The sequence below is a fragment of the Serinus canaria genome, chromosome 2 (assembly GCF_022539315.1).
Source record: "Serinus canaria isolate serCan28SL12 chromosome 2, serCan2020, whole genome shotgun sequence".
Taxonomy (NCBI): Eukaryota; Metazoa; Chordata; class Aves; order Passeriformes; family Fringillidae; genus Serinus; species Serinus canaria.
In genome coordinates this window covers 25,933,309-25,958,886 of record NC_066315.1, presented here as the reverse complement: position 1 = coordinate 25,958,886, position 25,578 = coordinate 25,933,309, and the positions used below count along the sequence as shown (strand labels likewise).

Below are 25,578 nucleotides of genomic sequence, written 5' to 3'. Positions count from 1 at the left end.
AAATACAATGGCATACTATTGCCATAACAACCAACTGAATTACAATTATAAAAGGAAACCAAGTTTTGCTAGTAAATTGCAATTCTTCAGCACACCCCTACATTCCGTCCTTCTACAGATGATGCACACACTCAGGCTTGTAACAAGGCTCTTGAGCCAGAGCTAGTAAGCTCCACCTGCCTGTATCAGCCTAGCTGGCACTGGCCAGAGTGCTGCTGCATCCCATTCTGCAACATACTGCATAGACATGTTCACAGCAGTACATTGGCACGCTCTACTTATTTGTCCTTCCCAATGGAAAATTATTTTTTTAATACAGACAGTGCTGCTTTAAATGTAAGAAACCAAGTGGGAATTAGAGTCTTGCCTAGAAGCAAAGGGGAAAAAAAGTCCGCAAGATTTAAAAAAATTTTATTCTTGCTTCAGTGAGAACTGTGTCCAAACCATAAAGAACAGCTTAAATGTTCTAGCTACAAAAAATTAATGCCTTTTTCCTTCTCACTTCAAGTGAACATTTTTATTTTATTGCCTCTCTTCCGCATATATTCCAAAACTGTAACAGCTTGTTCCAGAGCCTAAAATTCAACCCAACACTTTTGCTAGCAACGAGGACATGACACCTATTGGCCGAGTATCACAGTCTCCCTTTTTCAGCAAGAGTCTATCCAGAAAACCACCACATATTACACAAAGAGGCAGACATAGCAGTGCAGGAAGAATTTTCTTCTTATGAGTCTTTCAGTTAATGCCATTTCATATTTCAAGTAAGAGCAAAGAAACACACTAAAGAGAACATTACAGTTGCTCCATCAAACACTGTAAGGTTTGGGCACAGCTGTGTGGTCTGTTCCAACAGCTCAGTTCCCGTTGCATATGCGTTACAACACGACTTGGTGTTCTGCTCCCATCACCCCAACAGGCCCTGACTCATTCAATGCACAAGGCAGACCTGCAGCTCTGTGGCATGTGTTACACACACAGAAGAGACAAAACAAGACTGAAGCTGTAGTAAGAAAGTAGTCTCATAATTATCATAACCAAACCAACAAAGAAAAAAAGACCACACCAAAAAAAAAAAAAACCAAAACAAAACAAAACAAAAACCACACCAGCAAAAAAAACCCAAAAAACCAAACCAAACCAAAAAAACCCAACAAAAACCAAAAAAAAACCCTCCCAAAAAATGCCACGCAAAACAGCATCTTTATTTCTCTCTCTGCCACAAAAATTCTGTGAGATGTCAACTGAACCAACCTCTGTCTTCTATAGTATCTCTTCTGGATGCAAAGTTTATACGGGTCTGATTTAGAAGTCCTCTGCATTAACAGATGCAGAAGGAGACTACAGGAGCTGCATTCCTAAAATGGAATGCAACATCCTGAGTAACCTGAACAACCACACTATAGAACCCTAATGGATTTGTGTTTCCCTATCCATAAAGTGTAAATAACATCATCTTTCTTCATAACTGTGATGTAAAGTGAACAAAATTTCAGACATGTTCCTATTATAAAGAAGCAAAATCTCAGGCAAAAATTCAGATTACTCACTTCAAAGCAAGGTGTAACAGTAAGCAAGAGGACACAAATCTAAGGAGGAGAAGGGAAAAACACCAAACAGCTGCTCATTAAGGGCATACACTATGGTCTATGTAACAGGTAAAACAAGGATTCCAGAGAGGGGGAAAAACCAGCAAGTGATCACATAATTAAAGACTCCAGGATAACACAGATGTTCTTCCACACCTGGAGGAACAATGTAGTCTCAGGCAGGCAGGCAGGAAGTATATCCCACATCACATATTTCAATCTTCCCTGAACTAAAGCCTGAGGTACAAAAATAATCCATATTTTTAGACACATATCTAAACATACACACAAGCAGAAAAAGCTACAGGGCATATTACATGATTTTCACTATTGCATTCCAGAAGAGGGAACACCTCTTATCCCCTAATCCCTACAAAAAGTCCACCATCTTTCTGCACCTGAGTCTCCAATGATGGTGTTGTGGAATTACAACAGGACAAAGAATAAAAGCCTGCAACAACTTCACAAAAAGCTGGTTCCATCTTACAAGTTATGGTGAGAACAGAGACACACCATCACAACTTGTCAGAGTTAATCAGCAAGTTACAAAAAGAAGGAAGGAAAATATATCCAAGAATTTTGAATAAATGCATTAGAACATTAATTAGAAGTTTATTAATAAATTTCAGGAGAAAGAGGTGATTAAGAAGTGGCTCAAAAAGGAGAAATTCATTTTAGGAAAGCAAAAAGGAAACACCTTCAGCTAAATAAGCCAGATGAATTATGTGAAAAAATACAGCTATGGCTAAACTGCAAAGAATGAAATTTTTTGAGTATTTTGACTACTATGCAATCTCTCTAAACTTTACCTTTTAAAAATCCTATTGACTGTAATGACACAAAGACATTACTAACCCTCATCTTTATGAAATACAATAATAACTGCATAATAGTGGTTTGGTTATTTTTGCTTTTATACCTACAGTTTCAAACATCATTAAGATGTTAAAACAACTTTTTTTTAAATGTTTCAGAGAAGTAACAGAACTAAATCAACATGAGTAAAGACAGAAGACACATTCCAAAGCAACAAACTATCTTTGCCTTTGCTTTTAAAATAGTTTCTAAAAATACAAAATGTTACAAAATGTTACAGCAAGAAAGAATGGCAGAAAACTGAAAGAAAAACGAACAGGATGATGAGAGTTTGGTTTCCTACGGTTCATCTTTTGCCCAGTGATTCCTAACCTTTAACCCAGCTGCCCCCAGTCCCCCAGGCTAAATTGCTGTATTAGGAGAAAGTTCACCAGCAGTAAGATTTGAGTAAATGATGATCTTGTTATGATCTTCCACAAGCAAACTGAGATCTTGTAATCTCACAGACAGCGCTGGGAGTCCCACTCCAGGTCCCACAAGACCAGAGTTCACAGAAATTAACAGTTACACAGCAGGAAACAACCCTCTGCCCACAAAGATGGACTTGACTTCAAGGGCAGTGTCTGATTTATGACTTTCTTTTGTGTCTGAAGCTCTTGCCAGCTGAATGTTTGGAGGAAGGGTTCACTATTGCCTTGGCTGCGTAAACTCCGAGCACCTCTGGCCCAAATCCAACAATGCACTTAAGTATGTGCTTAGCTGTTTTGCTGGATCAGAGTCAGTACATTCAGTAACACAGGAGAGCTCTGCATCCCAAGCAATAAGCTGTTAAAACCCAAGGACAACATTTACAAGGATGATTTGTCTGATAGATAAATGAAATATCCTCCAACTACAGGAGATTACAACCCCAGCCATAGCAACATCAATGATGGCACTACAATACACACTTTTTTGTACTCTTTGGAGATGCTGCAACAAGGCTTGTTGGGCTGGGCATTCAGGGTGCATGTTTGATTTTTTTCCTTATTCCCCTGGTACAATACACACCTCTTCTAAAGGGATAAGACAGCCTTAGGAAAGAAAAGTTACCATAGAACTACTACTACATTCTTAAGACTGCTTTGTCCACACAACTAGGGGTCTGGAGAAGCCAAGACTACTCCAAAAAAATTTAAGTTTACTACTGATATGAAGAACTGCAAATATAAGGTTTCAGAATCTTAAACCTCTGATGGAAGTTTTATAGCCTGATTGGTATACTGAATTGCTATTATATGACCATTCATGAGAAAAGCACCTACAACTTGGAGAAGATTAGAAAAAATAACGTGGAGTACTTTATTCCACAGCAGAAAATTTTCACTGGCTGTTCAGGAAACAGTGGCTGTAAACCAAGTAGTCCACATTTTCAGTGTCATCAAATTCCTCAATGAAAAGTCCAATGCTCCAAAGCAAATTTGCCCCATTTGTCAGTATTTCCCATACAGACTTCTCCCATGACAGATCACAGAGGTTTCATGGCAGTAAAATGGTCCACATTCAGTTCATGGAAAAAAGAGCATTAAAACCAAAAAGAAGAGCATAACACTGAAAATTTACATCTTGCTCAAGAAAAAGAGTGCAAGATGAAGCAAATGTAACAATCTCCTGATCTCTAATTACTTATTACTGCAGCCTGAAGTGTCTGAATGTTCTAATGCTTGTATCTCTCACAAAAACTTGGAAGTTCTCTACAGAAAGGGCATGCTAAACAAAGTAGGTTTGGCCAGAAGCCCTTTAAAAATAAAAAAGAAAACTCAAAAGAAAAACCCACCACGCTAAAACACTGAAACAAAATTTTCAAACAAACAGTTCTTTGAAGAAAATTATTTGTAATTTCAGCCACAATGAAGGTTCCTCAAGAGGAAGGTTTTCCCTGTGTTTATAGATTACAAAGAGATAACAACCATAAACATGTTACTATATGCTTACCTTGGATACCTCTTCTTTTCCACTATTCTCCTTAATGAATACTTTTTCCAGTTCAGGGCTTATTCCTTCTACATTACACGGCACACGTGAAGCAGTTGATTTTGGCACTGAAATGCTTGACAGTGGCATAGGGACAGATCTGGAAATACAAGCCTAGAAGGTAGAGAATAACACGATTTAAAGATGGAAAACAGATTAAAGGCAGAAGTCTGAGACCACAACTATAAGTAAGAAGGTGTGTATTAATTCTGCCATCTAGAAGATCATCTTTACTTGGTGAATTTAAATAAAAACAAATGCCTGCAGAAATCACAAGCCAATAAAATCATCTCTCCTTTACTCAAAGAAGAGTTGTATAACCAAAGCACTCTATGACTTCACTTGGTAGTAAGTAGACAGGTGTATGGACTTTCCAGAGGCACAGACTAGGGTTTACACTGCAGGGGGATGGGGAATGCATGGGGCCTCAATGCTAACTGGGATCCAAAAGGCATTTCATAACATTCCTAAAGCTTAATGACTCAACCAAAATATTCACTTAATGTACTTTTACTCTCTTTTGGTTGGTTTTAGTGAATGCAAAATAAAACATTCATTCTGAACCTTTAATTTCATAAGCTTATTCCTTTTCAGAACTTTATGTTATAAAGGTCTTAAGAGAAATCATCTTGAGTTTAAGAAACAAGCATGTAAGTGAGTACAAATATGATTTTCAGAAAAGCCTGTTAAGTGGAGCTCTGTTACCAACAGGAAACATTCCCAAGAGTGCACACATGTCTTGCACACTCAACCTTAAAAAACTTCACCAGGGCAGCAGCTACACCGACAGCCATGAACAGTCTCATGTGCCAATGCACGTGTTCTCCTCACAGAATCCCAGGATGCTTAACACAAAATGTAAACATTTTTTTGAGTTCTTATCAAGTGAATTTTGCACAATGTGCAGCTCCCACGGTGCAAGTCATTTGCCTGCAAGCATTCTCTCACTGCCAGAACACAGAGCCTGCAGAATGGCTTTATCAGAGAACATCTTCCTGAGAAACCAAAATGTCACATGGGCAATGACTAAGTGAGCTCCAAGTACTAAACAATGTTCTTCACAGCATATGTCCTAGCTGGGTTTCAATCTGTGTCAAAGGCTGTCTGCTGTGTGACTATAATGGCCCAGGTACTTCCAACAGCTTACTTTGAGATGTAAAGCAAGACCCTTTTCTGTGTCAAATGTAGTAGGATCCTTTGTAATAAAGGCTAACAGGTTCAGGAAGAGCATCAAATTCCTATTGTCTTCATGCATTAGGATCCGACCACAAGATTTCATCCCCACAGAAGGAATATAAGGAATCAGCCACCACAGCTCAACCAGCTGCTGTAACTAACTGCTACAGAACACCAGGTAGTTAAAAAGGTATTCAGGAAATACCATGATAGAACCAACATTTCAGATGTTCAAAGAGTGACCTGTTAGTAACAGGGAGTCCAGGTAAAATTTAATCAGGACTCAAATATCTGCACTCTCAAATAAGCCATGGTTAAATGCTTTCTACAAGTGCCTTAAGATTTGTGAAGATATTGGCTGAACCTCACCTGAGCTTTAGAACTGTAATTAGGCTTCAATTTTGCTGACAGGCTGTAGTGACTAAACCATGACTGCTTTGGGTATCCTTCACTGCCCCCCCTGCTTTGGTACTTTCTTTTCCTTTATTTTCTGTTTTTTTTGGTTTTTTTTTTTACTAGCCTAGATGGAATTAGGTTGCAAAACTGATAAGCAAATACCTTCCAGAGGAGCTTTGAAAGTTTACCACAAAAAAATAGTCTTGGAAGCAAGTAAGCATTCATGGAAGCACAGCCTTATGTGGCCATGCCCATTACTTTTACAGCATCATAATATATTTCAGTTGCCATCCTGGTGCCACCCTTCCTTTATTATATGACGACCATCAGATAAAGTCCAGTGAAGGCACAGCAGTATCAGACTGCAAGCATTTGATGTACCACACAAGAGAACAAACACAGGACAGATGGGAAGGCTCAGCAAGCTATTCAGGTGGGAGGCTGTTAATATGAGGAGCTGCCCACTTACCTGAGTCTGACTGATTGCTATGTGGTTGCCATGGAGAGGTGACTGACGTTCCTTCTCTTTGTTGTGACGACTGCTCTGCTTACTGCGCTGCAGCTGCTGCCTCAGCTTGGCAATCTGCTGGAGAGGAGTTCAGGTGGTGTGAGAATGAGTTATCAATTGGGTAACTGCTCATCTTCACATTTGAAGTGAATCGTGGACATTTTATTCCTCTTTGGAGGATTTTACAGGCATATAGGATTGCCTTTCCTTGAAGTATGAGCATTAAAGCTTCTTTCTGCTTATCAGATACTTACTCCAAAGTATCTGCCCTATTCAGCAACCTGAACATGACAACAGGCTTAGTTTATTTATTGAATTTCCTCATTTATGCACAAGCCCTGTAATACCTGATGCAAATAAAAGTAGCCAGAATGATAATTTGTAGCATCTTCTAATCTGTAACTGGTTTAAACTGGGGACTTGAAAGCCTACAGTTTAATTTGTTTGATCTTAAACCAAAACAAAGTTTTTTCATGATAATTCATCATAAAAGTAAAGAACCTTCACAAACAACTGGCACTCAAAATGCACTGTTCATCTTGAAGTACTTTTTTAATACATTTAATAGCACTTCCCTGCCAGCAATATTACCACAGATTCCTTCAGGCAGACAGAATTATCTTTCCTGCTGTCTGCTGCAAAGATGTCTAATCAAAAGTTACATTTTAAATGGCAAATTCAACTAAAGCCATTATCCATCTGACCTGCTCCTTAACAAGAAAATAAAGAATTTCATTCTGGGATTCTTCTACTTATTTATTCCTCCTGGGAAATTTCTACATGAAAGAGAGTACTTACCTCTATAAACATCGTCTCAGAAGTTTAGACAATGTGCAAATTCACACAACAGGTACAGACACTTCCTTAACACTGGATAATTAGTTCCCTTAGGCTCAAATCCCACTGTTCCTCATGCTCAGCACACTGGAATACAAGGCCATGCATGGCCCCATTTCATTTTTAACTTAGCTAGAGATACAATTTTTAAAAACCTGAAGGGCAAGTAAGGAGAATGAATGCACATGGAATTCATACATCAGCTGGAAACTAACCTCTCTTTCTGAGTGACAACTCACAAGTACATGCACTCTGTGGTTATTTCCACTTAGTTAAATATATCACTGGTACTCTTGCAAAGCAACTCTGTGTCAGAGAATCACTTCACTCTTCACAGAGTCAGAGATGACAGTGCTTGGTGAAGAGGTTTGGATGGAGCTCTGCTGCAGGCTGTGAACTCTTCTTTGTGCTGTTTCTGGTAGCACTCACAGAAGAACAATCTATCTTTAAGGCTTCGTATCAAGTTTTGCCACAGCTCATTACCCATATTTAGAGAACTGCTACTCAGAAATGGCTGAATACTTTGATCTTTAAACAACAAACAGTTCAAGAGCTCCAAAAGGGTCTTTCTGGGTTTTCACCCAGAAAAACAGAGCCCTAATACAACTGCATTACTTACACAGATGAGCTACAATTCGAGAACTGGGACACTGAACTCTTGATCAAAGGTACAACTCAACCACCATGTTGCAAGAAACTTTGCAGTCTGAAGAGGTATTTATTCTCTAAAAAAAATGAATCCATTTGCTTATATTTTTCCCTTCTCCTTGTAGCAGTAACAGCACTTAGGAAATCTAACCCATAGATGAAAAAACATGCAGGTCACTACTCTGGTAAATATACACACATTACAAATATTTGTGTCTTACACTGGAATGTTGAAAAATGGGGAGAACTGGGATATAATCTTCATCTTTAAAAACAGAGGAGAAAACTGATGCCCAGCTCAGAAGACAGCTGTGGACAGAGATGTCTGGCTATAAGAATAATCAGAAAGCAAGGAGTGCTGCATATAAATCTTCTATTTCTACTGCCTCTCCTTGACTCTGTGCACTTCTTCCTAAGTCAAAAAGTTAAATACACTACTTTGTTTAATTTAGATGAAATACAGTTTCTGAGCTTTCCTCAAGAGCACACTATGAAAAGAAAATATCTACACAATACCACCTCAGAGATCAGGCTGACTGATTTCTGCCACAAATAAGCTTGCAAATCTTTGACAACATAGCCTCTCACTGTAAAACTTGGATAGTGAAAACTCTAAATGGGAGTGTGTTGATAGGCTGGTATGTCTCTAGGCTAGCCAAAACCCTTGAAGCTCTGATATTGTGAAAGGAATCAATGGATCTCTGGAACTAAAAGGTTCTCTCAGCCACCTCAAGAGTATGTGTATTGTGGCAGTCAGTAGGTTTTTTGGCACTAACAAAGAATAGAGTGCTTGGGTCACTGACGAGAAACAGAAAATGGAAAATTGTTGATTTGACTGTGTATCTGGAGCTGATACAATCTCTTAAGCCAAACAAGCTTAATGCAGTGAAGAAACAGATGTGCCTTAAATCGTATGTCCTTAGCCCTGAACTTGCAGGACCCTAGCTGTCCACGACTTTGTAGTTACTTTTGGACTAGAAAATGAGAAAGTAACAATGGGCTTATAAAAAGGAATCTGCCATTTCCTATTTATCCTGCAGACCTGAGAGACAGAAGCTTGCTGGCACAGACAACCAGCAAGCTGGCAGTGTTTATGAGTACACCAAATCCACTGAACTGAACAATGCTCCATCTCTTTACCAAGGAGAGTCCACAGTGATTCTACCCCTTGCTAATCCTGAAATTACAATAGCTTTTTTTCTTTTCCAAGATTATCTTTTAATTACCAATTATTTTCTATCTCAAGCTGAAATAAAGCCACTGCTACTAACAGGAAATAGACAGCTGTGCTAGCTTCCTCCAAGTTTATCTACACCTTCTTCTCAGGCAGCAGAGAAGAGCCATCAGAGCAATAAACATTAGCAAAATGATCTACAGTATGAGCTACACTAATTCTCACAAAACAAATATAATTCATGGAGTAAGAGAAGAGTCTGAAACATATGCCTTGATGGCACCTGTTTTACCAATTATCTCAAAAAAGCAGCAGATCCTGTCTCCTGGGCACTCAACTGATGCAGCAAATATGAGCTAGGGAGTCTGCTGTGCAAAGAAAATGGTGCCAAGTGAGTAGTATCAGGAAAACAGGCATTTGAAGATCCAGCATTAGACCAGATCTGGGCAAAGAAAATGGTGACAAGGAAGTGGCAGAAAAGGAACCATGTGATACACTGGGAAAACCAAAGGGCAGTAACAAAACACTCCATTTTCACCAAGCAGCTGAGAACAGAAAGGGTTTGGGACACCACTTCCCCCCGACGTGTGCCCAAGTACTGAGCATGAGTGTGACTGGGGTATACACAGTCATATTAAGGAACATGTGCAAATCATCACAAAAAGATCTAATCTGTATCCTAAAGCACCCACTTGTTGAAGATATTTAAGCCTTAGCCTTGCACTTATGTGCACTTAGATCCATTACATGTGAATTATTTTGTTTACCAATTCAAATGCTCTCCCTGCCTACATAACTTGAAGATGGGCAGAACATTCTCCTTATAAAATACAGCTATTTTCTTAGAGGATACAGCTGAAAGTAAAACACAGCCAAAAAAGAACAAAAACAAAAAAAAAAAAAAAAATCAAGGAATTCATCAAGGAGAAAACTCAATTTGAACACTATTTACAATGTTAGAATGCAACTTGTTATCTAAAACTGTTTTGCTACATTTCAATGTGCAAACATATATGGCATTAAATTTCAAACAATATACTTTAACTCACATTTGGCAAGTACTTTCATGTGACTGCATGCAGAGGGAAAACACAGCACAGATCAGTGCACATTTCAAAAAAATTAAGAAAATTTTAGACTTTGCTCTTCCAAGTGACTGGTCTTTGCAATGCTGCTGATGCAGCATTCATTTCTTCACCTATTTTAAAGTAATTCATAAAAAAAACCCACCAACAAAACACACACAGAAAACACAAAGAGCACTCTGTCAGAAACCTACACAAAGTCATTCAGGGCACAAAGTTCTTCATGGTTTACTGTCAGCCAAAGGTAAGATGACCACCCAGGATTACTGAACAAACAAGTCAGGAAAACCTCCTATAAATATATTTTTTGCTTGCTAAGGTATTCCTATAGCTCAAAGCTGTACAACTAATAATATGTATTTTCTCTATGCCACTTGTGACATGCAAGCAGTCTAATATAACTAATGGCACAAAACTGAGAAATAACCAAATTAGGTCAGTTCTTTACAACACTGGGATAATCTAAATATCCTAGTAATTTTTCCCTTTTGAAAGGACCTAGATGCAGACTAATATGAAGGAATCTGACACATCCCACCATACCTCTCAAATGCTCACTAATATATTTACCAGTCAATTGGCTGTATTACTACAGCTCAGCCTACACAACATGGTAACTTCCTATTGCTGATCAAGCCACACACTCCTTGTTAACGAGTGAGCTCCATCTCATTCATTAAATGTTTGTTAATAAACTAGTTAACCAGTAGGTCAAAGAGCAAAACAAGCATTAGAAATTCTCCCTAAGCCTTTGAATACAATCTTTCAATTGCTATATGAAAGCACATTAGGCATGCAAGCTCTCATATTCAATTCTCTTTTATTCCTAAGTCCTTTTCAAATACTCTGTTAGAGCAAAAGGGACCTTCCAATGGGGGGCTGCTGCTGTCTGTGTAACAGACACAGCACAGAGAGCTGCTTAAGGGAAGTGAAAAATCAGCTGTCTGAAATATGTCTTTAAAATCTATACAAAGTGAAAACTACTAGTTTTAAATAAAGGGTTTTTCCCAGTTCTGGGTAAATTCCAGTTCAGGGTAAGCTGTAACTAAAATTGTCCCTGAACAATGTCAAGAGAATTTCAAGTCGAAAAGGGAAAAAATATGAGTGTCCAGTATAAAGACTGACAGCAATCTTTACATCCCAGTCAAGACATGTATCATTGAAATAATGTTAAAGCAGTGTGGCATCATCTTAGACAAGTTAGGCTTAAGACTTCTTAAAATCAAGTAGTAGAGCCCTTGAGAATAAACAAATTCTTTAAAAGTAGATTTCGTTATGAAATTATTAAAGGAAAGTTTATATTGAGAGCTAAGGACTTCTAAATTTCTAATAGACTCACAACAAGAAAGCAAATATAGATCTATTTTAGTTCTAGACAGACTTAACCCTGATACACAGCTATTTCAATTAAGGGCAAAGTAAGTTTCACTACCCAAACTGAAATCCTTTTTGTAAGTGGCAATTCTGAATTCATTTGCTTGCTTGGGATGCTAAACCTATACATTCACTTTTTGTTTTTATGATGTAGATCTTTAAAAAAGAGCTAGCAGCTGTATTAAAGAAATCTATTTAATTTTAATAGTACTCAAATTAACCAAGGAAAAAACTATTTTTTGAACTTCAATGCACAATCTTCTTTTATCAAAACCAGTAACCATCACAAGTGTTTAGCTAGTTTACACTACCAATATATTTAAAAAAATGCTAGAAATCATTACATTAATTTCTGAAACAAGAAAACATGAATACAAATTACTAAAATAAGTAATGGAAACTGCCAACAGCTATCTACTTGTTTACTGTCAAATATTGTAGAAAACAATTCAAAATTCTGAGCAGAACAATGTTACCTACACTACACATAAAAAATGCAGTTGCCCAGGAGAAGGAGATATTTTTATTTTCATTACTTATGCTCTTGCTTTCAGCTGCCCATAGCTTTGTCAAATGTCTACCATGCAACTCTTATCTCCTCCCCATCAGAGACTTGAGTAAAAGTGCTAGGGCTGTTTAAGAATGTGATTTAAAATGAAAAGGAGGGTGGAAGAGCTTTTACCATTTTATGTGCAAAAGCACATTACTTTAAGCTTTTTACCTGCATGGTTCTGTTCTCCATTGTTTTGGATGAAAAAGCCAAACATTTGCCTAAGGGTCCTTTGTGCTGCAGATGTGCTCCTCTAGTCCCTTGAAGAATCTTTACATTTGGTGAAGCTTTGGCAAAAAATTCAGTTTGCACATGCTCAAGAAAGATATCTGGAACTGACAGCTACACTTGCTAACAATTCTGTCTCTCGTGGGCTTTACAGTTTGAATAGAACTACCCCAGGGAATTTTTCCTTCCAGGAACTGGAGATTAATATGGCACAAAGAAACTGAGTGCATAGACACTGCTGATATTGAACAAACACTTAACACCCACCACATAGGCTGACACTGAGGAAAGGAAAAAGAAACAGATAAAATGGAAGCTGAACAATGGATAGCCAGAACTAATAAGGAGCTGGAAGTTAACAGAATAAGAGCTCAAATAGGGTAGATGAATAGTGGCTGGATGATGCATGAAGTATGACATGGGTTATGAACCCAAGGAACTAGAAAAGGTAAGAAAACTGGCCTGAGTAGCTGGAGAAAGGAAAACAGAGGAAGGGGAAGAACTGTATGCTAAAGAAGACAAGGGTAGGTTTTGGGGTGAACAACCATTGCAAAGTTTGGATAGAAACAACTCTTTTCCACAGAACCAATTTTGTCTACTAAGGCATTCTAGCAAAAAAAGGAACTGTGAAACACATTGGCCACACATTTCTTATCTTTCTCTTGTGGTCAGTACACCAAGAGGGTGGCAACCCAGCACAATGGATGGCTGTTATCAAATGGCAGAGACTTGCTTACATGCTGAAGGGTTCAGTATCACTGACAGCCACAGGCCTGTGGTGAAGAAGAGTGCTTGTTGCACAAATTGATAGGAAACTGCCAGAGCATGAAGGATAGTCTCTCAGTAAAAGCAAGGAAACATTATCCTAGAGAAACAGATGCTACTCCTGTCTGCATGATCATTTCTTTGTGCTGGTAAGAAAGGTTAAAGCCAAAACTGCTCAGACACAAAACTCCTTCTGCACTTATTTCTGGTCACAATCTGTGATTGCAAATGCTTCCTCACAGCTGCAGGTGAAGTTGTCCAGGCAACTGAAGGCCCATGTGTCAATACATCAAGGTTTCATAGGAAATATTTGGTGAGATGGGAACAGAGAACCCTCTTTTGATCAACCTATCTTTGGCCCAGGACCTCATCTTTAAAAATGAGGCTATTGCCACCAATGGATTGCAAGATTATTCTGTATTTCTCAAATGTGATTTTAAAATTTGAGTAATTAAACTTGCATCACTCCTTCTGACAATTATTTTATCAATGGCTGTCCAGAAGAAGAATATATACTGCCTTTTAACTTCTTCTCCTTAGATAACCTATACATTCCTTCTCATTTCTGAAAGCCCTATTCAACAGGGAGTCAGGAAAGCAAATGCAAAAAGCCCAGAACATGAGGGAAAAGTTCCATCATGGAAACATGCTGCAAGATTCATTTTTCTAAAAGAAAAGTGCAGTTCTTTAAGAGAGGATACACTCTTCCTGACAGGGGCATGAGGCTGAATGTAGCCCCTTATTAGGTTCTGGACAGATCTCAGTTACTCAAACTCTGGACAACATGGAGGTTACTGGGACAAAAACTGAGATACTGTCATCTCAGCTGAGCTGGAGACCATTTTACTGTTATCTACTTTTTCATCATACAAATCCACTTTTTTAAAGCTCTTTCTAGTTGCAATTGTAGTTCACAGGAAAATATTTATGATTAAAGACCATTTCAAGTACTCATACCATTACTGTATCAACACCTTTTTGTGGTGTCTTCTCCAACTCCAACCTAAAATTTGAACAAAATTTCTGAGCAACGATATGGGAACATACCACCTAACACTTTGCTTCTTCCAGGAGAGCAGTGCTAAAGGTCAGAAAGCTAACTAACATAACACTGAACAAGAAGCTGGTTCCTCAGTGCTTACTCTGGCCTCTCTTTCACAACCATACTTCATAGTATGCAGGCAGGAAGTCCAACAAGCACAAAATAACAATCACTCTTCAAACAACTCTTAGACTGGGGATAAAACCTGTTTCAAAAGCAAGAGAGGAGAGGGAAAGGGTGCAGTTTCCTGGACTCCAGATAGGGTTTAAAAAATGTCTTGGGCTTATCAAAACTTGAAAAGCTCCACTGTGCAAAACTTCTCACCTCTTTCAGCTGATCAGCACTTCCCCATGATGCTGAGCGCTGATGTGATCTCTTTTCTGCTCCCTCTTCGGCCCAACAGCTGGGTGTCTGCAAGGGAAAAAAAAGAAAATATGCTGTACTGAGTTCTCCAGGTGAGAAAATCTTCTGGCACAAATTACTGCCTTACTCTTTCGGCAGAGTCAGAGTTATGTGAATAAATTTCAGAATCTGATATGCACTAATAATCTCAATAAATAAAAAGCAATTTACAAAGGATGAGAACGATGCACATTACTGAAGAAGGAAGCAGAGGCCTGACAAAAAAACCTTACCTGGCTGCTCCCACTTTGCTTTGGCATCCATGTCTACATTTCATTTAGTGGACAGTTTAGAAAAGCACACCATTAAAAAAACTGTAGAACAAACTCAAGCCAGGATTCACTTCTCCCACCAGTCTTCCTCAACCACTGACCACAGAACCAATCCCTTCTTGCTCACTCTGACTTGATAAGAGTTTTATACACCATTTATTATTTCTGGCATCAATCATGAGCAGCACAGTAACAAGGAGGCCTTTTCCAGCCATATCTCAAAGCCTGTAAGTCTGGTGACTGTCCTTAGATGTAGGAGCTAAAATTAAACCCCAAAGACTGAGAAGCATCAGAAAGCCCAAACTCTCAACCACTATGCTTATTTGCCACAAGGCTATAATGAAAATTGAGGTTATCCACCAGAATTCCTGAACAAGAGAGTCACAGGAACAATGGAAACATCTAAAATTCAGGAAGAAATTGGGATATGAACTATAAAAAACTCAGTGCTACAGGCACATAAACATAAATCTCTTTATGTTGGAATTTTTTCCCCAACAACTCCTACTAGTATTAGCTGACTCTCTCACAGGAAGCACAATAAAACTGTACCACTGAAAACAACAATTCATCCATAGGGTTTTTAAGGGAGGGGACCACTGCTGACACTTCTTCCAGAGAGACAAAACTCCAGCCCACAAGACAAACAGGATCTGGGATCCACATGCCTGTGGGACTTGTTCTCATGCCTGGAAACCCTGCTCCTCCACAGCTTTCCTTACTCTTGCTTCCCACCAAGGATCTAGAAGCTTTTGTAGTACCCACATGGATAGCAGAGACTGGCTCAGGAAGGAGGCTGGGCACCACTCTGGAGAACACCATCAAACCAACCCCTACATCTCCAGGCCAGCCATGGTACTAAGGAGCTCAGAACTGTACCTTCAGAGCCTGGGCTGCACCTTCACAACCACCACACTGCCATGGTGTTATACAGCCTGCAGTCCAGCACCTAACTCATCCCTGCTAACATTTCATCTGCTCAGTCTCTGTGGGCACAGGTCTGCAGAACCCTTCTGTGTTTTCTGCCACCCCTGCACTTTCCATTGGTTTGGTGGGGCTTTTTCTCTGTTATTTTTACACCACCAGTAATACAACCAAAGGCCCAGCAAGCTGTGTGGGTGACTAGAAAACCAAATGGAAAAAGTCCGTCTTGAAGTTTTTCCTGCATGTTTCCAGAAAAGAAACAATAAATCCCTATCTGAAAAGTTAAGAATTCTGTGGACTTATTACATGACTCTATTATGAAATACCCCCTTCTGTTTGGGTTTGGGGAAAAACCAGAAGATATTGTCGTTATGAAAAAAAGAATAAAATCAAATGTGAAAGTTTAAACAGCTACTTAAAACTATGTGAAAGACAAGGCAGCCCCTCACAGTCAGGGAGCACTTAACTCTCCTGACCCAAAGCAGAGCCTCTGCCATATGCATGTGCTACCTGTGTGTGTGTGCATCTGCTTGCTCTGCATTTCAACAGAGCCACCTTCTAAGTAATTACTTGGTTTTGCAGATTCATCTCTCTGAAATGTGTGTGGATGACATTCTGTTGGGTTTAAATGATGTTTTTTTTTAAAAGAACATCGAAGTAGCTTGTAGATTCCTACTGAACTAGCAAAAATGGGGAATTTTTTTTTTACTTTTTTAAAATCACAGGCTTTCACAATCTGTCACAATTTAGTTTGCAATTTAAATTGCTCTTACAATATTTTACTATATCCCAAGTACAGCTGGAACCATATCCTCAAACAACACCAGCAATAAAAAGGCAATTCCAAGAAAATTTATCTTCTAAAGAGTATCTTCTGAATACAGGCAGTTTGAGGGCTTAAATACTTACCTGTAGTGCAGAAGGGTGTACCAGGGATCACTATAAGCTCATATCCTTTCAACTACAGCTTACTAAACTGAAATGATATCAAGAATCTAAAAAGCCAAAGTGACTTTCTCAAAAGAGAGAAGTAAACTGTTAAAAAACAATATGTAAAACACACAAGCCTGACTATATTTTTAATATACACAGATATTGATCCAGATAGCAAAGACAAAACACAAACTAAGATCAACCCCTAAAGACTGTCATCAACAATACCACTGACTGCTAGGAGAGAGAGCTGGGAACCCTTATAATACAGAGGATCTACTCAGAAATCAAAAATAAAAATCAGAAAATATCTATTAACTTAATGTTAAATTTTGTACTTGTTCAAGAATGCTTTGACATTCTCTTCCACTGAAATAGCATCCTCCTTAAGACAAGGACTACATGGATGCTTGCAGCCCCTGGTAAACTGAGTCAAGACACAACCTGCAAAGCATATATTCACAGTATACAGGGGGCAGACTATTTGTGATCCCCAGTTTTACCTGCAGTATTAGATCACAAACATTGTATGATGCTCCTAGCACAGTACTGAAGTCAGACAGTGTTATATTTATGTGCTATTTAGAGGTAAATTTAAAAAAGAAAAAGCTTTACAAAAATAATACAACATAAACAGTTACTAGAATTATTGCAAGGTAGTCTTCTTCAAACCCTGGAAATTGCTGCTTACAATATGTTGTAATCCACATGAAGAATAATTTTGAGTTTGTAACAACAATCTTTGTATTCAAGCAAAAGCTTATAAAAAACAAACAGAAGTGCCCCAGACTTGTTGTATTCAAACAGAAATTCTGCTTTTCTAAGTTTAGCTTATGTATGAGCACCTCATATCTCACTTAAATGCTGTCATTTAGATCACAAATAAGATGGGGGTGTGTTGCACCCACAATCTGTCACATTTCATGTAAATTGTTTTCTCATCTTATTTACAACTTCCACAAAACAAGCTTATCAATGGAAGCCTTCATTTGAAGCTGCAAGTATACTTCTGAAGTGTTAAACATATGAAAAAAAAAAATTAAAGCCAGAATGTAATTCAGAATTGTATTCAAAGAAAAATTTCTGAATCACAAACTAAACCACAGATGCTGCACAGAGTAAGAGTACCTCCCATAGTAAGAGTGTCAGGCACTATCTCTGAAACTGGTAACATTTCAGAGCATCACAGAAGTGATGCACTGAACTTCATGAAGAAGGAGGGGGAGATCCTTGAAAACACTAGATAATGCATGCTGCACCTACAAGACATGGATCCCTTACTTTTAAGATGTTAAGGTTTGTGGTCCATTTCAGCAGACACATGGGATAGGACATGCTCAGAATGTTTGCTCTCTTCAGTCTTCATGTAAATCACAATTACCATCGTTCTAATTCACCCAGCCTTGTGGAGATCAGCACTTCTTCCAACACATTTGGTAACCCTGCCTTGCTTTTCCATCCATGCCAGGGACATACACCTACATTCTTTCCACTTAGATCAGAATGACTGCATAGCATACCAACCTACCTAAACCTAAAATAAGACTGTATTTCCTTAAGTATCTCATATTTATTGCCAGCCCTTCACTCCAATTACTACGTCCAGCCTGCATTCTGGAATATCTACATATGTCTACGCTTTATAGGGGAAGCACCATGTTTTTGAAGAACTTACACATTCAAAAGAAACCCAATGGCAGCTCTAGAAGATAAAAACTGATGTGTTTTCAGGTATTTCTAAAGCATTCAAAGGCCATCTAGAAACTTTACAAAGAGAAATTACCTAAGGAGTTAGAAGCCAATTTGACTATAGATGATGACTCTTAAACATCAGTCACGTTAAGTTAGAATGACAAATTCACAGCTCTACGACATATCTTATTCCCTGTCCTTTCTGCCAATATACATCATTAAAATATCCCACCAAATCAATTATAACTATTACACCAGTAAAAAAGCTTCATGGAATTGAGCCTCTTTGTTTATGTCTATTAATATTAGAGCAAAAAAAAATTACCCAGGAGAAAAAAAAGTGCTAAATGAAAGCTAGCTATATTAAAGCCTTGACCTACCCATAAGAAAAACATATTTTAGCCTAGAAACTCTGCATTATTCTCCAGGTTAGAGAGAAATAAAAATTCTGAAAAGCATTTTTCAAACTTTCTTTAGTTTCATTTGTTCCATACCTAACTGCTATATACAGTGAGTAAAACCAGATTCCAATACTGCTGGATGTGGCTAAGTTATCAGTTGGAAATCAATGGATAATGTAATGCCACTAGGCCATTTGTTTGTTTCTTTGTATTATTTAGATGGAGAAAGACTGAGTGACAAACTTTAACTTTTGTTATGACATCAACATCATGTCTCTTTTTAATCTCTCTTTTTAAATTTTATAAAAATCTTTTAAAATACATAGCTACTGCCAAATAATTTTATTTATTAACTCTGACAATTATCCAAGTGTTTCTGAACTCAGCCACTTCAACATTGAGTTGTTCTTCACACTGTGAAGGGGGAAATACTTAAATGATGAAGCATAAAGAAGTGGTGTACAAAATTGTTCCATCAGTGCTCCCAAAAGAGACAGAAAAAATGGGGAAAGAAATTATACCGAGTTTTAAATTACCTTAATGAAAAGTTCAGATTTTACAAAAGGAAAGGAAAGTAGGACAATGGGACAAACTCAGGAAGGGAATCACAAAATATATCAACACAAGTAGCAATTTATAATAGGAAGTTTACCTGCATTTCTGAAATACTTAAAACACTACTAAATAAAATTGCATACCTCTGATTATCCAAAATGTGCTGCTCCTTAAAGATCAGCTAGTTGCATGCATATGCACATATACACACACAAACATACACACAGAATTCTGAGAAATACTGAACTGTACAAATACCACAATGCAGTGTTACTGTTTTGCATTTTTCCAAAAGCAACTACTTCACTTCTCTTCTGTACTTTCAGTCCAAACACTTGGAGCAAGTGAGAGGGACACAGAAATACGAACTGTAGTTGCTGTTCTCCAAGATACAACAAACTAAACCAAGCAGAATTCTGTTCCCTCCCTTCTATTATTATGAAGAAACATTTTATACAAGTATTAGACAAGCTGAAAGAATCAAAGTAGAAACAAGGACTTGGAATAAAGCTCATTAAAGGTTCATCTGATCACCATGAAGACCAGAAACTCTCTCTTTTTTAAAAACCAAGAATTCTAAGAAACTTGGAACAGCCATAATCATCACCTTAACAACACAGCAAAAAAATTTGGATTGTAGATTAATATTTAATATGGAACAAATATACCCTTGAAAGAGAAATAATTATTCCACCTATAATGTAACTTATACTGACAGCATTGTTCTTGAATTTAGAAGTAAAACAAGAGATAACTTATTCTCCAATGAAACGTGCTCATACAGAAAATGGTTTATTGATTTTCATTAACTTTTTATTTAACTTAATTTGCTATGCATGCATCCTATCAATGACTTAGAACTCATCCTCAGTTCTTGAAATTAGATATACTTCAAACTACATAGAGCTCAAACAACAAAAAACCAGACACATACCAAAACATAAGACAATATTTTATGATCATCTTCAAGCCTCTCTAGTGAGCATTTTATTTGGGGAAAAAAACCCCACCCCCCCCCCCCCCCCAAAAAAAACCCAAAACACCAACCCCAAAACCAAAACAACTACACAAAAAAACCCCCACCAAACAAAAAAATCCTACAGCTGGAAATCACCATGCATATCAATATGCTTCTTCCATTTTACATATTCATAGTCCCAAGCAGTGACTCAACTTAAGCAATGATAAATGGTTGAGTCTGGCACAATTTGAATAAAAAGACAGCTAATAAAATTCCATGCTGGAAGATATCCACAAATGCAAACCTTGAGATCTCCCTGCTCCTACCCCTTTGAAATAATATTTCATTTTGTAATGACAACAGTATGCTTTTCCTCTCTTTTATACTTGATTATGCTGAAAAGGTAAGATTTCATTTTTAGTTTCTGAATGAGGCAAAGGGAAGCAGTCAAACGTTCACATAACCTGAACACTTACTTGAGCTCACTAGGAAAGCAATTTTACTGCCAAATACTTGGAGCTGAAATATTTATAGAACAGTTTGTTTATCTTTCCTGTAACTAGTGAAAATGTTTGTTTCTGAATGTTTAAATATTCTAAATTTTCTATTCATAAGGGTATTTGTAAAGATTGATATGGATATGCATTTTAAGAGAGGGGTTGAGAAATACAGTAACTACAAAGCTTTCAAAACAGACTTTAAAGTCATAGTATTGTGAAAAGAAGGCATCTTGAAAATAAATCCAGGATTAAGGGCTTTTTAAGCAGATCTTTTGTGACAGTAAATATGACTGAAGTTTTTTGGCTAAAACTTACTTTCACATTTCAAAATAAGCAGGACATGAAAGCAGCCTTCTCCAAAGGGTCCTCATTACAGTTTCTAAAAATTTTCTTGGAACATTTTAATCACCAGTTTCTCAAATCCATTAAGTAAGATTTCTGAAACATACAGACCCTTTTTTTTTTTCTTTTCTAAGCATTCTGTGCTTATCTTTACCCCATCAAAGGGCTTCCTGTGCTGCATAACGCCATATTTTAGAGATGAGGAAACTTCTATGTACATTCTAACTTGTCTTGAGAAACTCAGTATTACACAAAAGACTAGAATAAGAGAATCTATTTCAAGAACCATGATAACTATGGATCAGGATTGTGGCACAAGAGATTAACAACTCATTTAACAACCAAACCTACATGGCCTGTTAGACTGAAACTATAACTAAAGAGAGTTAGTTTCTTCTAGTTTCCAATTTAGTTTGGAAGACGAACTCAGATGGCTTATTCCAAACCTCAAAAGCACTGCTGGGAAAAAAAATGTAGCTCCTTTGATAATAATTGGGGAGGGATGGTTAGAATTATGTATTTTTAATCTGTCTGACAGTGATCATCTTTGCAGGCAACAAGCTCCAGCACAAGGAGGATGCAGGCAAGAAAGAATATTCACCTTTGTAGTCCAAGAGCACTGGAGCAGCAGAATGCCCCAGCAACCTACCTGCCAGAGGGTCCTACTAAGGACAGAGCCCTGAAGAGAATCCAAGGCTATCACAAGAGTATCAGGCCATGAATAACCTCAGTGGCCTTCCCTCAGTCCCACACACACAGACAAACACACAGTTTTTGAGACTGACATTTATTACCCTGATTTAGTAAAATCTTTTTGTTTGTCAGCCACTGTTATACGGACACTTTTTCTTAACTAACACTCAGCACAATTTTTCATATAGCAGCTTCAAAATAAACCAGATACAAGGCTGAGATTGAAATCTGCTCATTTAGCCTCAACAGATCCGCCCACATTGAGAAAATTATTTTTAACAACTGTTTTCTTAAACCACAAAAATATTATCCTCGCATACCATGTTACTGCATTGGCAAAGATTAAAAAAAACTACCGTAACTTATTTTAGGATTTCATACTTCTAATCAAATTAAGTGAATCCACAATTCTTCAGAATCAAATTGAGTAGACATCAATTATATGAAACATCTCTGTTGTCTTGTTTTGCTGCTTTTACCTGAGTAGATTTATCTTTCATACATGAAGGGTAGTGTACATGGGGATCACGTGGCCACTGTCCTGTGAGGTAAGGTCCTGTTATTGTGTCCAAAGAAGAAGTTCGCCTTATGGTACCAGAAGTTCTGATTTGCTGGGATTTTGGCCTGTCCACTGTAGAAAACCAGAACAAAATCAACAAAAAAGTCAGGCTAAATTTGATGTGAAATGTTAAAAGCTAGCTATGACACACAATGGCAAGAACACATCAGAAACCTTTGTCTAAATGCCAAGCTGAAAAGAATGCCATCACATCAAAGCAAATACATCAGACAAAAAAGAAAAACAAATAGAAAAGGGAAAATGTAACAGTTACAAAACCCCCAATGCTTAAGGTGCTCACATCTGTAAAGAACTGGGCTATGTATTTTCATCAGCAAAAAACACCAAGCAAATTTAAATGCAGTGATGATGCAACTCAGGAAAGCCAGACATGCAAAAATAGAAAATACAGCATAGCACTTTTTAAGTCAGCTTACTTAGCTTTCCAAATACTAAAATACAAATAATGAGAAAAATCGTGGTTGTTAAGAGGATGCATATCTGATTCATCCTCTTTTCCATATTATTTAATAATTTAAATAAATTCTATATTATTTACAAGATCCCACTGCAGGCCTTAGCAAGCTGAGAGTGTGATTCCATCTTTCCCTCTGACAGAGTGCTGGTCCGAGCAGCTGCCTTGTTTGTTTTCACTCATCATTGTGCCTGCAGTCCTCGACTCCTCCCTGCACTTTTCTCTCCATACACACAGATCACGGAACACTTTTTCTTGCATTTCGTTTGGAGAGCAAAGTGCAGGGTGATTCATGAGATTGATGTGGGAAAGAACAGAATTGTATGGCATGCTCTCTGGATTATCTTTGTCTGCTTTGTCCTTTAGGCAAAATTACTTCATATACTCATTTTCTAGACTTCACATTAGCCAACCTAAGCCCTACATGGTAGCTACTGTCTGTTCTGCTCACCCCTACTAAAAGAAATTCACAAGTCAGATAACTTCCAAGTTAATCACGTGCCATGCATTGATCTGACTCACCAAAAGCCTACTGACTGCTCAGAACATGACAGCAGACCTGCTGGCCCACTTCTGAGTCCAAACATGGCCACTGGCCTTCACAAGTAATTTCTATTTGTGTATCACCTAGAACTGATGGATCTCAAAAGGCAGAGTCCATCATCAATGTGACATACAGCATTCAGCACAATTAGGGTAGAGCTTGCATTAATACAGTATGGTTATAGTATGATATATGAATACAATGTTAAAACAGACCATTTTAGACAAATATATAGACCTGCTGAAACACTGCATTATCTACTCATTTTAGGTGAAGGATTTTAAATAATGCTGTGAATTGGACATGATGTAACGTATCATGCTGACTTTTATACTATAATTATTCTGACTGCCTTATCTATAAATCAAATCTCTACTATTTCTAACAGATCTATCCTTACAGAATTCCAATTGTGACAAATCTGCATTTTAAGAAAGATCCCTGAACTATTAAAAGTAAAGAAGTCTGAAATCTAAAACAGAGATGACAAACTTCAAAAATTAATGTAGTGTTTACATTTGCACTGAAACACAAGTGTACCTAATGGGTAAAAAGCTACAAAGAATTCTTCCAACCTTCCCCGTCATGCTATGGCACTATGCTACTCTCTCTGCCCAAGTTTTGAAAGTTTCTCAAAAAACACCCTTTAAAACAAGTCAGAAACAATGCACAAGATAATGTTTGAAGATGAGGAAGTAAGGACTAAACTCAAGAAAACACAAGCCCAAAAGACACAACATAATATATACAACCAGACAATTAGTTAAGATTTGTAACTTGTTCTACACACAGAGGAAAGGCAACAGAAATCCCAACATTAATAACTAAAATAATGCCATTAAAACTGAAGAGAAACCAACACCACCAAAAATTACTTGGTTTTGTTTTTCCATGGGCATCTTGGAAATGGACTGCAAGAGACTGTCAAGCCTTAAAGCCGAGAGAAGAAAAAGTTCAAGATGTGATTTGCAAAGTCCCTACTATTGATCAGTGTTTCTCTGAATTAAGCAAATAAACCACTTCTCAACTGCATAAATCAATTCAAGTTAATGCTAATTTAATGTCATCCCTATTCCACTGTTGTCTGTGCTCCTTCCATCTCTTTTGAGATGGATTTAATGCCATCCCTATTCTACCATCATCTACACTCCTTCCATCTCCTTTGAGATGGCTTGCACAGACAGATGTGCGAATTCACCTGGCAAAATAATTCAATGAGTTAAACATAATGAAAACTAAAGTGCAAACCCCAAAGTCATAAACACAGGGTTTTCCCCATTAGAGCAGAGTTGGTACAACATAATGGTCAGAAAACACCAGGAGAGCTAGAAGAGCAGCAGCCCTGTGATCTGTTCAACAACAGTTTTGGTTCCTCACCTCTTATGATGTATCATTAGAACATAAAAAAATAAAGGAGAAGGGATCTAAAAGCATGACATTTGAAGGAATTTTTGCAAATCAGCATTTGACAAATTGTCTTGTATAGTAATGTACTCAGACATGATGGGATGCCCTGGACAGCATCACTGTACTGGACCCCAACAGTGGCAGATCAGATGAGCTTAAGTAGTTTTCTCAATATTAGAATTGCTCTCAGGGTTTATTTCTTAATCTTGCTTTTCTCACCTCATCATACATCTGGCTTCCCACTACTCTAGGAAGCTACTACATAACAAATCTTCCCAAATTTTCATTATCAATGGAATGTTGATGCTACTATAATGAATAACCTTCTCCAGCCCAAATCACTTTCTCTGGTTGGAAACTTCATGCTCCAGTTTTCTCAGAGAATCAAAATAGCTGAAGTGCTTCAACAGCTCCTGAAGATAGCCAACAGACTTCAGCATTCAGAAAGGCTTCAACAATATTAAGAAATCTCTAAAATTACAGACTGATTTTATCCGAGTTTCAGACTTAAACTCATCTCACAAAATCCCAAGGGTATGAATGGATTTTACTGCAGCAGTACGTCAAAGGATTCTGTTGCTTTAGTGACAAGTGAGACATCTCATATGAAACTCAGCCCTACCTCCAGAATAAGCAAACTTAAGATCACAGCACTCAAGCAGTGTAACATTACCTGAGGAAGTTATCTAGAAATAAGAAAAGCAAGACATATGCTTG

The 25,578-nt window shown here is 37.7% G+C and overlaps 1 protein-coding gene across 1 annotated transcript in view; it reads right to left on the bottom strand.

The window, feature by feature from the left end:
- The window catches only part of GLCCI1 (glucocorticoid induced 1), a 51,422-nt gene that overhangs the window by 9,430 nt on the left and 16,414 nt on the right, over nt 1-25,578 (bottom strand). Inside the window, 4 exon segments of the mRNA XM_030226581.2 lie at nt 4,380-4,532; nt 6,460-6,576; nt 14,526-14,612; nt 22,356-22,507. Coding sequence (XP_030082441.2) covers nt 4,380-4,532; nt 6,460-6,576; nt 14,526-14,612; nt 22,356-22,507 — 509 coding nt within the window.